The 15,741-nt window shown below is 47.5% G+C and overlaps 1 protein-coding gene across 2 annotated transcripts; it reads left to right on the forward strand.

Annotated features, from left to right (window-relative positions):
* On the forward strand, positions 365-3,006 carry LOC8056205 (cytochrome P450 71A1). 2 transcript variants are annotated; one of them, XM_021452307.1, is made up of 3 exons: positions 365-436; positions 1,164-2,076; positions 2,193-3,006. In XM_021452307.1, the coding sequence occupies exons 2-3, from the start codon at positions 1,189-1,191 to the stop codon at positions 2,829-2,831; spliced, it is 1,527 nt and encodes a 508-aa protein (XP_021307982.1). In that variant the 5' UTR covers positions 365-436; positions 1,164-1,188; the 3' UTR covers positions 2,832-3,006. The 2 variants fall into 2 exon arrangements, with proteins under 2 accessions (XP_021307982.1, XP_002460167.1); XM_002460122.2 differs by lacking the exon at positions 365-436 and having other exon boundaries at positions 1,078-2,076.

A 15,741-nucleotide genomic window follows, 5' to 3' on the forward strand; every position in this document is an offset into this window, starting at 1 on the left:
CTGGCTTATATACCCGGCGAGTCGCGGATGCCCTGGATCGGACGGCCACAATCCATCGAGGGGAATCGAACGACTGCCAGATGCCGTGCCGATAGCGGGCCAGGCCACTTTACCGTGCCGTGCCCGGGCTGGCCCATGGGCCGAATTGGCAGCCCAGGCACGGGCACGGGGGTGGGCCGTGCCAGGCACGGGCACGCAGGCTACCGGGCCGTGCCGTTCTTGGGCCATGCTTTCTCGGGCCGTGCCTGTGCCGGCCCAGCGGGCCTGGCCCACTTGGAAAACTATATTTCATCCTGGACCTCAAATTTCTAGAGCCGGACCCGCGCCACATCGTTCCCCGCCCCTCGTCGTGTGGAGAGATAAATTTAAGAGATGGACAGGCAGAGAATACAGACCACAAGAGCGTGAAATGAACTACAGGACGCGAGAAAGAGAGGTCGATGTGACTTTGTTTGGAAGCTATTTGTTTTATTTCCACTCTATTCTCATTATAATCTTAAATTTGCTTAAACTATATGAAACAGACATAAGAAAAAAAATATAAAGAGTAGTATGCTCTTCCATCCTTGTTTTATTTTTCTTATTTTTTAGTATTTTATATTTTATTTAGTCTATTCTAGTAACACCGTTACATAATAAGTACATTCGACTAAAATGACATACAAGGATCGAATTCATGCTCAAATAGGGCACTCCCAATGCAGAAATCATCATAGTTTTTATAGCATTAATCGTAGTGTCACCTAAGCATTTTGCTTATGTAGCAAGAAAGTTATTGAAGAGAGAGAGCAAAAACCATAGAAACTGGGTCTATCTATAAAACTCCAGATATGAAGTGATATAATTGGTTGAGAATGGAGAGAGAATAAATGTGATGGATAAAAAAATATTCTGTAGAAACTATCTATTGGGACCATAGTTTATATATAGTGTCTATAAAAATTAATAGGTATAGTTTCTAGCATTGAGAATACCCTTATTACTCATCTATACAATGTATCTAGATATATATTATGTCTAAAAATATATATCAAAAGCTATTATTTGTCTAAAAAAATGGTTCGAATAAAATGGATTATAATTTATATATATACGGTGTGGAGAGATTAATCGACGACCGCTCAAGCTTGAGCAAAATCCAATGTTTTCTTTCTCCGCAGCAGTAGACTGGTCATCAGAGCAGAAAAAATGTCTCCTTACCTGCTCGCCGCCGGCGCGCTTATCGTCTTCCTCTACGTCATCAAGAACCACAGGAGCAGCAATAAGCTCCCACCGTCCCCGCCGTCACTACCGCTGATCGGCCACCTTCACCTCATCGGCCGCCTCGCGCACCGATCCTTGCACGAGCTGCAGCTTCGCTATGGCGGCGGTGGCGGCCTCCTCTACCTGCAACTCGGGCGCAGGCGGACCTTTATCGTGTCCACCGCTGCTGCGGCGGCGGACCTGTTCAGGAACCACGACCTCGCCTTCGCCTCCCGCCCGCACAGCGTGTCCGGCGACAAGCTGATGTACGGCTGCAACAACGTGTCGTTCGCGCCGTATGGCGGCAACTGGCGCCGGGGCAAGAAGATCGCCACGGTGCACCTCCTCTCCCAGCGCCGCGTGGAGTCGTTCGCGCCCGTGCGGGCCGCCGAGGTGGCGGCGCTCGTCGCACGTACCCGCCGTGCCGCGGAGGCGGGGTCGGCCGCCGTGGAGCTGAGGGAGCTCCTGTACGGTTACACCAACGCGGTGATCACACGTGCGGCCACCGGTGCCGCCGGGGCAACAGCCGAGAGGCTGAAACAGCTGCTGGGGAACTCGGCGGCGCTGATGGTGGGCTTCCAACCGGAGGACGTGCTACCGGATGCGCCGGCGAGGTTTGTGAGATGGGCGACGGGCCTTGATAAGAAGCTCGACGACATGGCCGAGGCGTGGGATAAGTTCCTGTCCGAGTTAGTAGCCGCGCACAAGGAGAAGAGGGATGACGACGGTGCAAAGGATGAGGATGAGGACTTCTTGGACGTCTTGCTTCGGCTGAGGGAAGAAGGTACCGACGGGCTCGAGCTCACAGAAGATCGCATCAAAGCTATCACCAAGGTTAACTTTGCAGAAATGCTTTCCTCAAAAAAAACTTTGCAGAAATGCTCGATCTGTTAGTTTTTTCAAGAAAAGTTCATTAGCAATATAATTGGTCTCGATTCTTGTGTCTGCAGGACATGATAGCCGCCGCAACTGAAACATCAACTCAAACGCTGGAATGGACCATGGCCGAACTCGTTGCCAACCCGCGGGTGATGAGGAAGCTCCAGGACGAGATAGTGCGTGTCGTGAGCGACGATCAGACGGCCATTGCTGAACCGGACCTGAACAAAATGGAGTACCTGAAGGCAGTGTTCAAAGAGGTGCTTCGGCTGCACCCACCAGCGCCGCTCCTCGTCCCACACGAATCAACAACGCCGGCGGTCGTGCAGGGCTACGAGATCCCGGCCAAGACGGCGCTCTTCGTCAACGTGTGGGCCATCGGGCGGGACCCCGCTGCGTGGGACACACCGGACGAGTTCCGCCCGGAGCGGTTCATGGGCGGCAGTCCCCCGGTGGACTTCAGAGGGACAGATTACCAGCTCATCCCGTTCGGCGCCGGCCGGAGGATCTGCCCTGGCATCAACTTCGCGCTGCCGGTCTTGGAGCTCGCGCTCGCCAGCCTCCTGCGTCACTTCGAATGGGAGCTCCCCGCCGGCATGCGCCCGGGGGACCTCGACATGGGCGAGGCGCCGGGGCTGTCGACACCGCGGCAGGTTCCCCTTGTCCTAGTCCCCAAGCGCAAGACGCTCGTTCAGGCAGCACTGGAGTAGCACAAGGGATTTGATGTGCCTCCATGGTTACCGAGGTTCCATTTCTCTTTCTGCAGTATGCACACCAAGATCCCTGTGTCCTCTTTGTTTGAACATCTGAATAATGTTTGCTTTGGTTTCTGAAAACGGACAGATGGAATGAAACTGCGATTCCATGTCGGGAATGAAGTCTGAACATCAGCGTGCATGCGTGAGTGTTTTTTAGAATTTATTTATTATGAAACAGGAGGGGGGTTTTTTACCCCCTACTAGTCTTTTATTAAACTATTAACAAAACAGGTCTGCCAAAACAACTCAAGAAACAAGAAACTTAAAAATAAAATAAGGAAGATTACACAAATGCGTCTAGCCATGAGTTTAGACTCTGTCGAAGGGCAGTTTTTGCTCGTAGCTTAACTAGAGCACATGAATACTTGCTTACACCGTTGGATGCAATGAGGAATGTTTCTGAAAATAGCATCATTGTGCATCATCCAGATAGACTAACACATGGTGACAATGATCTCCATCGAAAACAGCAGAGCTATCTAAGATATGAGGCTGTCAAAATTGAACAAGGATCAGAAGTTGCCGGGATCACTGTCCGTAGACTGCACCAACAAGCAGCAGTAGCAAAAGAACAATGGACAGTAATGTGGCAGCATCTTCATCCACACCCAGATGGCAAAGGAAACAATGTACGAGTGCTGGTGTGCATCATTGTTCAGAAGAAACCTTAACTTTTTTACCAACAAATGAAGCTGATGCAGAATTAGCAATGCAAAAGTACATCAGAATAGGACTGGACAGCAATAAACTCAAAGCTCCAGAAAACCATATACGGATTCATCAAAATTAAACATGCACATAACATTGTTGATGCAAAACTGGTCTGCAAACACAAAGGGCTAATACCCGATTCAAACGTTAAGGCGTGCCAGCCGATTTGACCTTGCTATCGGCAAAGGTGATAACTCGAATACTTTAGTCCTGACAACAGCGATGCGCCCGGATGTCACGGCTAAGAGGTACTCACGCGGAACTTGAGAACACGCCGACCTTAAGTCGACGAATTCCTAAGAACTCGTAACAAAAAGAAAAAGTATGACGAAGTCGTCGAAAAGTAAATGCTGGGATATGAGTAAAAACGTGTGTTTGATTGATTTCTTGATTCATTATTACAAGGTCCTAGGGTCTATTTTATACCCTGCTCAAAGAGCTACAACCAGACACGATTAGAATTCGAATTCCAAATCACACGGAATCCGTATACAAAAACGATGCAAATAATTAAGGAAATAATAAAACTATCCTTCGTGACAAACCGAAACTCCTCCATATGACAACTGGCAGCTTCTGGACTCCTCCTTAGCATCATCGGCAATCCCCTTGCCATAGTCATCGGCAGACCTTTTTATCCGGCCATCGGCACCATATTACTGCCTGTGGACTTAGTCACATTCAACCTCTCCCTCATCGGCAACCATCCTCATCGGCAACCCGCATCGTACTGCCACCCTATCCTGCCATCCTAGACACGTGCCCAAAAACGGTGTCAACAAATGCCCCCCAGTTTCGGAGTATAAAACTATTAATGCTCCGAAATTCTCTGCAGTAATGATGCCTTCTCCGCAATTAATGCTCCTAATCTGGTAACCGACAACCTCAATCTGGACAACTCTGATCCTAATCCTCCGCAGATTCCTCGAAATCCCCAACTTCCCAAACGGGCATTCTTCTCAGTCGTACATCGGTAACAATACCGTTACAAAGATCTGCCGATGCTCTGACCAGGATATTCGCAAAAACGGTTACTTCCCCCCTATCCGCCCATCGGCAAGATGACCGTTATAGAATATTGCCGATGGACCGACCAGGAGATCTCGCACAGTAAAATATCTTCAGATAATGACCGCTTCCCATCAAATCACCTGCACAATCCCTGGATTATCGTGCGAACAGTTACCATATCCACCTGAGTACCCTCGGGCTTCTCGGATGCGGCAAAGAGATAAGTCGAATTTGCCCTTGCCCATCTTGTCCTATAAATAGTTCCTTCTTGGGTACTCCTCCCCCATCACACCATTCTACTATCCAACTTTACTTTTCCAGCGGCGGCGCCATTTACAACCTCCAAGACCTCCGACAAGCACTCCTCTTCATCAACTCCGGTGCCCTCCAACGTCCTCTTCACGACAAGATGGCCATTGGCTTCGTCGTCCCTGAGGTCAGATTTCCATCTTATCTTCTGTGTATACTCCTATTCATTCGCGATTCATCTTACTGAATATTCTCCTTTTCCTTTTTTCTTTATATTTTTATTCCCCCAAAATCACTAGGAGTTGTCCAATAAAATTGTCATCCCCACCGATCAACCACACCTTCAATGTCTCGGTCCTCTAGGGGATTCAGATCCAACCAATCTTATCAACGCAGAAACCAATAGAATCCCCTTTAGAGCTGAAAACTTTTCTGTAGATCTGTGGAAAGACACTTTCCGCTCTTGGCCCAGCCCTACCGTAGGGTGGAAAGACTGGTTCTTGAGGGTCAGCAATTCTTATGAAGTCCAATGAGGTGACAGGAAGCTAGCCCAATGCATTAGGCTATCCATTGCCGATATGCACAGGAATGAGTCATTGCTGATAGCTGCATCCTACTTTTGGTCAGACACTCTCAATGCTTTTGTTTTTGGCCACGGCCCTGCTTCTCCTACCCTTGCCGACGTAGCCATGCTCACTGGGCTAGATATATCTTCTGCCGATAGCACCCACTTTTTTGATACTGCCCCCAGTGCCAAAGTGGAGACTCGCGCTATCGGCGGTTGGTCAGGGTACATTCAGAAGTACCGCGGGAGAGGGCCTGTCACCATAAAGGAGCAAACCACCTTTCTGAGCATGTGGCTGGACAAGTTTGTATTCTGTGGTCGATCGGCAGGACCGACTTCTGTCTATCTATCGGCAGCAGAAAGATTGGCTAACGGTGGCCAATTTCCTCTCGGCCGATATTTGCTCAGCGCTGTTTACCACCTTCTTCATCAGGTAGCCCAGAAACTCCTGCTTGGCCAATCCATCGGCAACTTGGGAGGCCCCTGGTGGTTTATCAACATGTGGCTCAATCTGCACCTGCATAAGCGCCTTGATTTCAACTTGTTCTCTCAGCACTTCCCAAGAGATATAGCCGAAAATCATGTGTTGGGTGAAGAGGAATCGGCAACGCGTGCCCCCTTGAACTTTGGCGAAGCCGTTATAGTCCTACCCGGTTCAGGGAATAATCCGGATCAGATCGGCCGATTCTTTGAGATTCTGTATGAGGGTCTGGCCAGAGATGAACGACCATGGCTGGCTTATGATGACCCAGATAGCATGCTCCCTCTGACCTTCAATCCATTTGATGAAGCTCTCGACAGGGATAATGAGGCGATGATGGCAATTGTGACTCCCAGAGCCATTCCAGTGAATTTCTTTGGTAGCACGAAAACTTCTCCCCAGACTTACGAATTTTACAATCCATCGGCATTAGCTCGCCAGTTAGCTTTCGGCCAGTTGCCGATTGCACTTCCTTATGCCGATGTGATAAAGCCCAGAGAAACCATCAACAACCTTCTTGAGTGGACTCGAGTAGCCCAACTACCACCAAACGCCGATGTAGACGTAGATCTGTCAGAATGGGTTCCGGCTGCTTTTATCACTCAGGCATACAAGTTATGGTGGGCAGAATGGAAAGAGCATCTGTTCTGCAGATCGGCACTTTCATACCGCGGCATGATTGACCCCGAATACGAAGTTCCCGATGACACTGTAAGTAACTCAAACCAACGTTTCATTTTCTCACTATTACTTCCATCGGCAGCTTACCCTTGTATTCCTTTTGCAGGCTGATAATATTCCTCCATCGGTTAGCAGGAGTGGCAAGCCGATCGACTTGTTTCCATCAGGCCCGATTTCCTCAATCGGCCACAATGCTCCCACTCTGGCTTCCATCGTGCATCGGGGCGTGCGCCTCAGGAAAGTTACGACCAGGAGAACCCAGACATCACCAACGGTAGTTGCCCCCACTCTGGCGCGGGTTTTCAAGGCAATTTATCAAATCTTTGTTTTTTACGCTGACTATCTTTATATCGGCTTTATTTATACTTATAAACTCCTTTTTGTTGTTGCAGCAAACTGGTGCATCGGCAAAAGCCAAACGCCAAGATACCGATGCCCCCCAGTCTAGCCAGCCAAAGAGGAAGGGCACCCAAGGTGCTAAGGCTGGAACAAAGCGCCAGAAAGTGGCAACTCCCCCTCCTCCTCCGGTGTCTCCAATCCCGGTGGAATCTTCCCCTTCTTCTCCAGAAGTCCAGACACAGCAAGCACCATCTCCCCAACCAATGCAGGAAGCACCACAGATGGAAGAACCCCAGCAGGAAGAACCTCAAACAGAAGGTACATCAGTTGATATGAGTGAACAAACGACTGGTCCGGTGGGTCCAATTATATCATCGGCGGCTCTCCTGATTCAGACAACCGTTGTCCCCCCTCCAGGTAACATACTCTAACAATACCGTTGCCGATGAACTCATTCTTATTTAGTTTCATAACTCCTTTTGTCTTCTTTCAGTTGACATCGTTCCATCGGCAATCTCAGCCGATCAACCTGTAGCTCCATCGGCATCTTTGGCCGATCAGCCTGCAGCTCCGTCAGCACTTCTCAGTCAAAGACAAGAGATCGCCTTGAAGCAAGTAAGTCACCCAATTTTTCCACCAGTATCGTCTGCCGAAGCTTTGATCATAAAAAATGACTTATTTCATTCTCATTTTCAGGAACAAGATTCTCCTGATAGCTTATTCTCCTTCGCCATTGATATCTTCGAAGAAGAAGGTGAGGAAGCAAGCTCCTCTCGGGCAATTGGGACTGTATCGGCAGAAACCAGGGCTAAGCTGGAGGAGCTATCGGCCATACTTCATCAAGACACAGCTCAACTGGTCAACGATTCTGACCCAGCCAAGGCCCTGTTCAAAACCCTTAGAGGCCAAATTCCTGCCGATGCTGAAGAAACCCTCTTCCACGCTGCACACCTAGAAAGCCGCCAGCTACAGTACCAGAGAGCCACTCGACGCCTTGCCGATAGAGCCGCTCAAATCCAGCTTTCTGAGGAGATGATGAAGGAAAAACTCTTAGCCGATGAGAAACATAAGAACATCGGCACCTTAAAGTCCTCAGGTGATGCACTGAAGCAGAAAGTATCTGATCTATCGGCAAAAAGAGAAGCTCTACTGGCCGAACTCAAGCAAGTAGAGGATGCTCTGTCCCAAGCCCAGCAAGAAGAGAGTCAACTGCCGGAGACCATCAAGCATCTTGAACAAGAACGAAACGCCCACGGTCGCAAAGCGCTGCAGTTGAAAAGGAAGCTGAAGCCGATAGAAGGTTCTGCCGATGATGATATCAAAGAGATAGATACAGCCAATCAGATCCGGCTGCGCGCCATATCGGCAATCCAAGCGCTGCTGAACATCTGAAGCTTTCATCGGCAACACACCTTTGTTTTCCCGCTTTTAGCTTTTAGTCTAGCCGATAAGACTGTTATCGGCATCTTTTGAAACATTAAGTCTGCCCCCAAACATTTAAATCCAGCCGATAGGAGTGTTATCGGCACTTAAACTATTATGCATCGACCCATATGCTGGGGTAGTACTTCTTTAAATATTTGCCGTTTAATGCTCTGGGAAACTCAACTCCTTCGAGGGTTTCTAGAATGTAGGCATTACCAGGAGCCGATCGACTTATCCGATAAGGACCCCCCCAATTAGGAGACCACTTTCCAAACTTCGAACTTTTGGTCCCAATTGGTAAAATTAATTTCCATACCAAATCCCCATCGGCAAACTCTTTAGCCTTCACTTTCTTATCATACCATCTAGCAACTCTCTTCTTATTTTCTTCTATACTCATTAAAGCTTTTAACCGATGCCCTGCTAAATCATCTAACTCATCGGTCATCAAAGTGGCATAATCATCGGCAGCCAATTGATCTTGAAAAGATAATCGCCTAGACCCAGCCTTAATCTCCCAAGGCAACACTGCATCATGTCCATACACCAGTTGATAGGGTGATACCTTGGTCGATCCATGACAAGCCATCCGATAAGACCACAATGCTTCATTTAATAATGTATGCCACCGCCTAGGATTTTCTTCAATCTTTCGTTTAATAAGCTTGATAATTCCTTTGTTAGACGCTTCGGCCTGCCCATTGGCTTGAGCATAATAAGGAGAAGAATTCAACACTTTAATTCCCATACCGATTGCGAATTCATCGAACTCCCCCGATGTGAACATGGTGCCCTGATCGGTAGTAATCGTTTGGGGAATCCCAAATCGGTAAATAATATGCTCCTTCACAAAATCAATCATATTGGCTGATGTGACTTTCTTCAAAGGAATAGCTTCAACCCACTTAGTGAAATAGTCAGTGGCAACTAGAATGAACTTATGCCCTTTGCTAGATGGTGGATAAATCTGGCCGATCAGATCGATGACCCATCCCCGGAACGGCCAAGGCTTTATTATAGGATTCATAGCCGATGCAGGTGCTCTCTGGATATTACCAAACTTTTGACAACCTTGACATCCCTTAAAATATTTAAAACAATCTTCAAGTATGGTTGGCCAAAAATATCCATTCCTTCGAATCATCCACTTCATCTTAAAAGCTGACTGATGCGCTCCACACACTCCTTCATGGATTTCCCCCATCAAACTTCTAGCTTCATCATCACCCAAGCATCGGAGAAGAATTCCGTCGATAGTTCGATAATACAATTCATTTTCAAGGAGCACATACTTGGTTGCTTGAAATCGAACCCGTCTTTCAACTTTTTTGGATGGATCTTTTAGATAATCAATAATTTCTTTCCTCCAATCACCGGCACCGACTGCCGATGTCGCATTAATCATTGGCTGATATCCCGAGGCATGCTGAGCTAACCGATTAGCGTCTTCATTATGCAATCGGGGAACATGCTCCAATCGGAAGTCCTTGAATTCCTTTAACAGTTGCATACTTCTCTCGAAATAGGTTATGAGAACTTCACTTCGGCATTCATAGCTCCCGGCCAATTGATTTATGACCAACATAGAATCCCCGAATATTTCAACAGCATCAGCACGAACTTCTCTTAACAACTCCAATCCCTTGATCAGAGCTTGATACTCAGCCTGATTATTTGTTGATGTAGCAACAATCGGCAAGGAAAACTCATACTTCCTCCCCTTAGGGGAAACTAATACAATGCCGATTCCTGCCCCCCGGTCACAGGTAGATCCATCAAAGAAGAGCGTCCAGGGTACAATTTACAAGGTTTCCACTAGACCGCAATGCTGAGTCACAAAATCGGCCATAATCTGCCCTTTGACTGCCTTAGCCGATTCGTAACGCAAATCGAACTCCGACAGCGCTAAAATCCATTTACCGATCCTACCACTCATAATCGGCATAGATAGCATGTATCGGACCACATCATCTTTGCAGACAACAGTGCATTCGGCCGATAACAGGTAATGTCTCAGCTTGATACATGAAAAATATAAGCATAAGCATAGTTTCTCAATGGCCGAATACCTGGTTTCAGCATCAATCAATCTCCTACTCAAATAATAAATTACTCTCTCTTTCCCTTCAAATTCTTGAACTAAAGCTGAACCGATAACCGATCCATCGGTAGATAAATACAATTTGAAGGGCTTCCCTTGTTGAGGTGGAACTAAAACTGGAGGATTTACTAGATACTTCTTGATTTCATCCAGAGCCAACTGCTGTTCTTCTCCCCAAACAAACTCTTGATCGGCTTTCAATTTAAGAAGAGGACTGAAAGCACGAATCCTTCCAGATAAATTCGATATAAATCTTCTGATAAAATTTACCTTGCCGATCAAGGATTGGAGCTCGGTTTTATTGGTAGGGGCCACTATTTTATTGATGGCATCAATAGATCTTCGACTAATTTCAATACCCCTCTGATGTACCATGAAACCAAGAAACTGCCCTGCCGATACGCCAAATGCACACTTGTTGGGATTCATCTTCAATCCATGCTTCCTTGTGCACTCCAACACTTTTCGTAAATCGGCAAGATGCTTTGAGAAATCTCCAGACTTAACCACCACATCATCAATATAAATCTCTACGAGCTTGCCGATGAACTCATGAAATATAAAATTCATAGCCCTTTGATAAGTAGCACCAGCATTCTTCAACCCAAAAGTCATGACTATCCATTCAAATAGCCCAACATGACCAGGACACCTGAATGCGGTTTTTGGAATATCCTCCTCCGCCATGAATATTTGATTGTAACCTGCATTACCATCCATGAAGCTGATGACCTGATGACCAGCCGCAGCATCAACCAGTAGATCGGCGACAGGCATTGGGTATCCATCCATCGGCGTAGCTTTGTTGAGATTCCTGAAATCAATGCACACCCGAAGCTTCCCGTTCTTCTTGTAAACCGGAACAACATTGGAAATCCACTCGGCATACCGACACTGCCGAATAAACTTAGCTTCAATAAGTTTGGTGATTTCGGCCTTAATATCAGGTAGAACGTTAGGATTACATCGGCGGGCTGGTTGCTGGTGCGGCCGAAATCCAGACTTGATGGGTAACCGATGTTCAACAATTGATCGGTCTAAACCAGGCATCTCGGTATAATCCCAGGCAAAGCAATCTTTATATTCCTTTAACAAACTAGTCAATTGTTGCTTACTCTCAGGATCTAATTTAGCACTAATAAAAGTAGGCCTAGGCTTATCACCACTACCTATATCTACTTCTACCAAATCATCGGCCGATGTGAATCCCTGGCCTAATTTTCCATCATCGGCGAATCTATCCATTAAAAACCGTCGTCAGAACCGACTGCTTGGATCGGTGGAATCTCATAATCGGCAACTTTGAGAAAATCTTTCTCCCACACTTCTCCTGAAATGCACCTGGTTCTTTCGTAAGTATCCGCTTCTGCCGATGCGATAACGTAAGAAGAATCTCCTGGGACAATCTCAATCTTGTCACCTACCCACTGAACCAAGCATTGATGCATTGTAGATGGGATACAACAATTGGCATGAATCCAATCTCTTCCCAATAATAAGTTGTAAGTACCTTTTCCGCTGATCACGAAAAAAGTTGTCGGCAAGGTTTTGCTGCCGATGGTCAACTCTGCACATATCGCCCCCTTGACTGGAGACACGTTTCCTTCAAAGTCTTTGAGCATCATATCGGTCTTGGTCAAATCTTGATCCCCTTTCCCAAGCTTCCGATATACTGCATACGGCATAATATTAATAACAGCTCCACCATCAACTAGGATCTTGGTCATTGGCTGCCCATCAACCCTTCCTTTGAGGAACAGAGCTTTAAGATGCTGCCTCTCGTCATCGGCAGGTTTCTCAAAGATAGCAGTCATCGGATCCAGAGCCAACTGAGCTATCTGGTCAGAAAATTCCAACTCATCATCACTGGCTGGTGCAAGAAACTCCATCGGCAACATGAAGACCATGTTGACACCTGCCGATGGACCTTCCCTCTTAGTGTCTGACGGCTGCCGACTTCCAGAGTTCTCTCCTTTATTTAGCTCTTCTTGCCTTTCACGTTGCAATCTCCTTTTCTGTGTCTTAGTTAATCCTCTAGGGCACCATGGAGGAAGTGGCCTTTGCCTTACCGTCGGGCGTCGGTTCTCCCTTGACTCCATACGATGCGCGTTAGCATCTCTGCAAAATATGAATTCATCGGGAACCCGCGCATCAGCCATTCCCTCGAGCTCTTCTTGGTTCCTGGGAAAATACTGGACACGGTCACTAAGTCTGTCGTGCCCACTAAATCTGCCCCCCAGTCTGTCATGAACTGACACCCTTCCTCTGATCGGCCCATTAAATCGCCGTTCATCATCATGATAATGCCGATCGATCCTATCGTACCGATCATAACCGTTGCACTCAGGGCAGTCTCTGACAGTAGGAAGCTTGATATTTTCCTCCCAACAATGGATGAAGAATGGACAATTCCAATGATCCCTGTGCCGATTCCACTCCTGTCGGCGTCTTTCTTCTTCCCGTTGATAATCTTCCTGCTGGCGCCGATACCGATCTTCCCGTTGTTGCCATTTTTCTCGAGGCCTCCTATGAGTTATGACGATACCAGATCGAGGAAGCCTTTCTGAGCTAGTTCCTTCCTGGACCAAGCCCTTACTTCTTGCATCGGCAGTAGTAACTTGATGCTGAGGATCTACCGATGCACTCTTCTCAGCTGTCTCCGACGTTAAGACCTTAGCCTTCCCCTTAGCATCCAACATGTTTGTCGGGAAAGGATGTTGGTCTATCTTCATCGGCTTCTGGACTTTGGAACTGTCAAACTTGATTCTCCCTGACTCTATAGCCGATTGCAGCTGCTGTCTGAATACTTTGCACTCGTTGGTGTCATGTGAAGTTGCATTATGCCACTTGCAATATCTCATCCTCTTCAACTCTTCTGCCGATGGGATCACATGGTTAGGTGACAGTTTGATTTGACCTTCCTGAAGTAGAAAGTCAAATATCCTATCGGCCTTGGCGGTGTCAAAGGCAAACTTCTCTGGTTCCTTCTGCCCAAAAGGACAAGACATTGGCTTCTTGTTTTTTACCCACTCTGCCAAACCGATTACTGGTTCCTCATCGGAATCTGAGCTTGTTGCTTCATCAACAAATGACACTTTCTTATTCCATGCCCTCTTAGGCTCGAAAGGCTTGATGTCTTGATCAGATATCCTCTGCACCAGATGACTTAGACTTTCGAACTCCTGAGAGGCATACTTATCCCTGATATGTGGCAACAAACCTTGGAAAGCCAAATCGGCTAGCTGCCGATCATCCAGAACCAGGCTATAGCATTTATTCTTGACCTCTCGTATCCTCTGCACAAATCCCTCGACCGACTCATCATTACGTTGCCTCAACTTGACCAAGTCGGTGATCTTCTTCTCATGAACCCCCGAGAAGAAGTATTTGTGGAACTGCTTCTCTAGATCGGCCCAAGTAATTACTGAGTTGGGAGGTAATGATATGAACCAAGTAAAGGCCGATCCAGACAATGATGATGAAAATAGACGAACCCTCAATTCGTCCCTGTTACCAGCCTCTCCACATTGAATAATGAACCTGTTGACATGCTCCATGGTTGACGTGTCGTCCTGTCCGGAAAACTTTGTAAAATCCGGTACCTTGTACCGATGTGGAAGCGGGATCAAATCATACGCTGGAGGATACGGTGTCCGATAAGAATAAGTGTTGACTTTGGGTTTTATCCCAAATTGTTCCCTCATTACTTCAGCAATTTTATCGGCCCAATACGCATCGGCATCTTGCCGATGAGGCGGCTGCGGATCTGGTACTTGGTGGCGAACCTCCGCGTGTCTGTTCGGGACGTGATCTGCACGGAACATTGTATTGATCACCTGTCCTCCAATCTGCGGACCACCAAACCGCTGTCCACCGATTGGCTGTCTTCCGAGTTGCTGTTCAAAATTCATTGGCTGGTTGGGAATCCCCTGACCTTGGAACCCGGGATAGACCTGCCCTTGCTGGAACCCTGTATTCTGGTAATTCTGCTGGGGCGATTGTGGAAAGGCTTGCTGTCCAAGCCATCCATTATTAGCGTTCATCGGCATAGGTGCTGCCGATGATTGGTAATTGGGTACCGTCGTTGAATTGACATACCCCGACTGGGCCATAGACCTCTGTTGCATCAGCATTGACTCTGCCGATGCGTTGGGCATCTGGAACATTGACTCTTGAGGATTTCCAGTGTGAGGCCTTGCAGTAGTAGTTGTGGTATACCGAGGACTTTGGTTCACCGGCGCATTGGGAGGTGCCGATGTCATAGGAGTTTTGCCCCTCATGTCAGTTATCTGTGATGTTCCCGGCGTCAACTCTGGAGGCATACCATAACCCCACCAGTTGGGAGGAAGAGTCAACCCTGACATTGCCGATGCCAACATATCTGTTGTCAGTTTATGCTGCCCAACTGAAATTTGTGGGTTGGTTGTCATCGGCATAGATAATGCACCAGTAGTCCCTGATGTACTTGGAGGGACGGCAGATTGTGCACTTGCAGTCGTCAAGGCAGCCGATGGAGCCGTGACCTCTGGTGCCGTCGGCTGATGATGGGAGGGGCCCACATAATCTGGTGGAATTTGTCCTTCCTTGAAAGTTCTTGCCACGGCATTGAAAACCGTGTTAGACAGTACACCAGCTTGGTTAATCAACGCTCGATTGATGGCATTATCAACCATATCTTGAAGCTTGCCAGGATTGGCGTCAAAGGTGACCTGCCGTGGTGCCGGCAGTGCATCTTTCTGGACCACTTCGCCGCTCCTGTTTATGCTGAAAGACCTCAGGCATTGCTGCTTGAACTCTTCCATGGCTTGGGCAATAGCTTGCTTCTGCTCATCCTTGAGGTTGGCCTCCGTCACGGGGATGACGTTCTCTTGATCGAGATCAGAGATCGACATGTTGATCTTGATCTTGAATCGGTCCCACCGGGCGTGCCAAAAGATGTGTTGATGCAAAACTGGTCTGCAAACACAAAGGGCTAATACCCGATTCAAACGTTAAGGCGTGCCAGCCGATTTGACCTTGCTATCGGCAAAGGTGATAACTCGAATACTTTAGTCCTGACAACAGCGATGCGCCCGGATGTCACGGCTAAGAGGTACTCACGCGGAACTTGAGAACACGCCGACCTTAAGTCGACGAATTCCTAAGAACTCGTAACAAAAAGAAAAAGTATGACGAAGTCGTCGAAAAGTAAATGCTGGGATATGAGTAAAAACGTGTGTTTGATTGATTTCTTGATTCATTATTACAAGGTCCTAGGGTCTATTTTATACCCTGCTCAAAGAGCTACAACCAGACACGA

Source organism: Sorghum bicolor, chromosome 2 (assembly GCF_000003195.3).
Source record: "Sorghum bicolor cultivar BTx623 chromosome 2, Sorghum_bicolor_NCBIv3, whole genome shotgun sequence".
Lineage (NCBI taxonomy): Eukaryota > Viridiplantae > Streptophyta > Magnoliopsida > Poales > Poaceae > Sorghum > Sorghum bicolor.

Coding starts and splice junctions, on each gene's coding strand:
- LOC8056205 (XM_021452307.1), top strand. CDS start 1,189: ATGTCTCCTTACCTGCTCGCCGCCGGCGCGCTTATCGTCTTCCTCTAC. Junction 2,077..2,192: donor GCATCAAAGCTATCACCAAG/GTTAACTTTGCA, acceptor TTGTGTCTGCAG/GACATGATAGCCGCCGCAAC.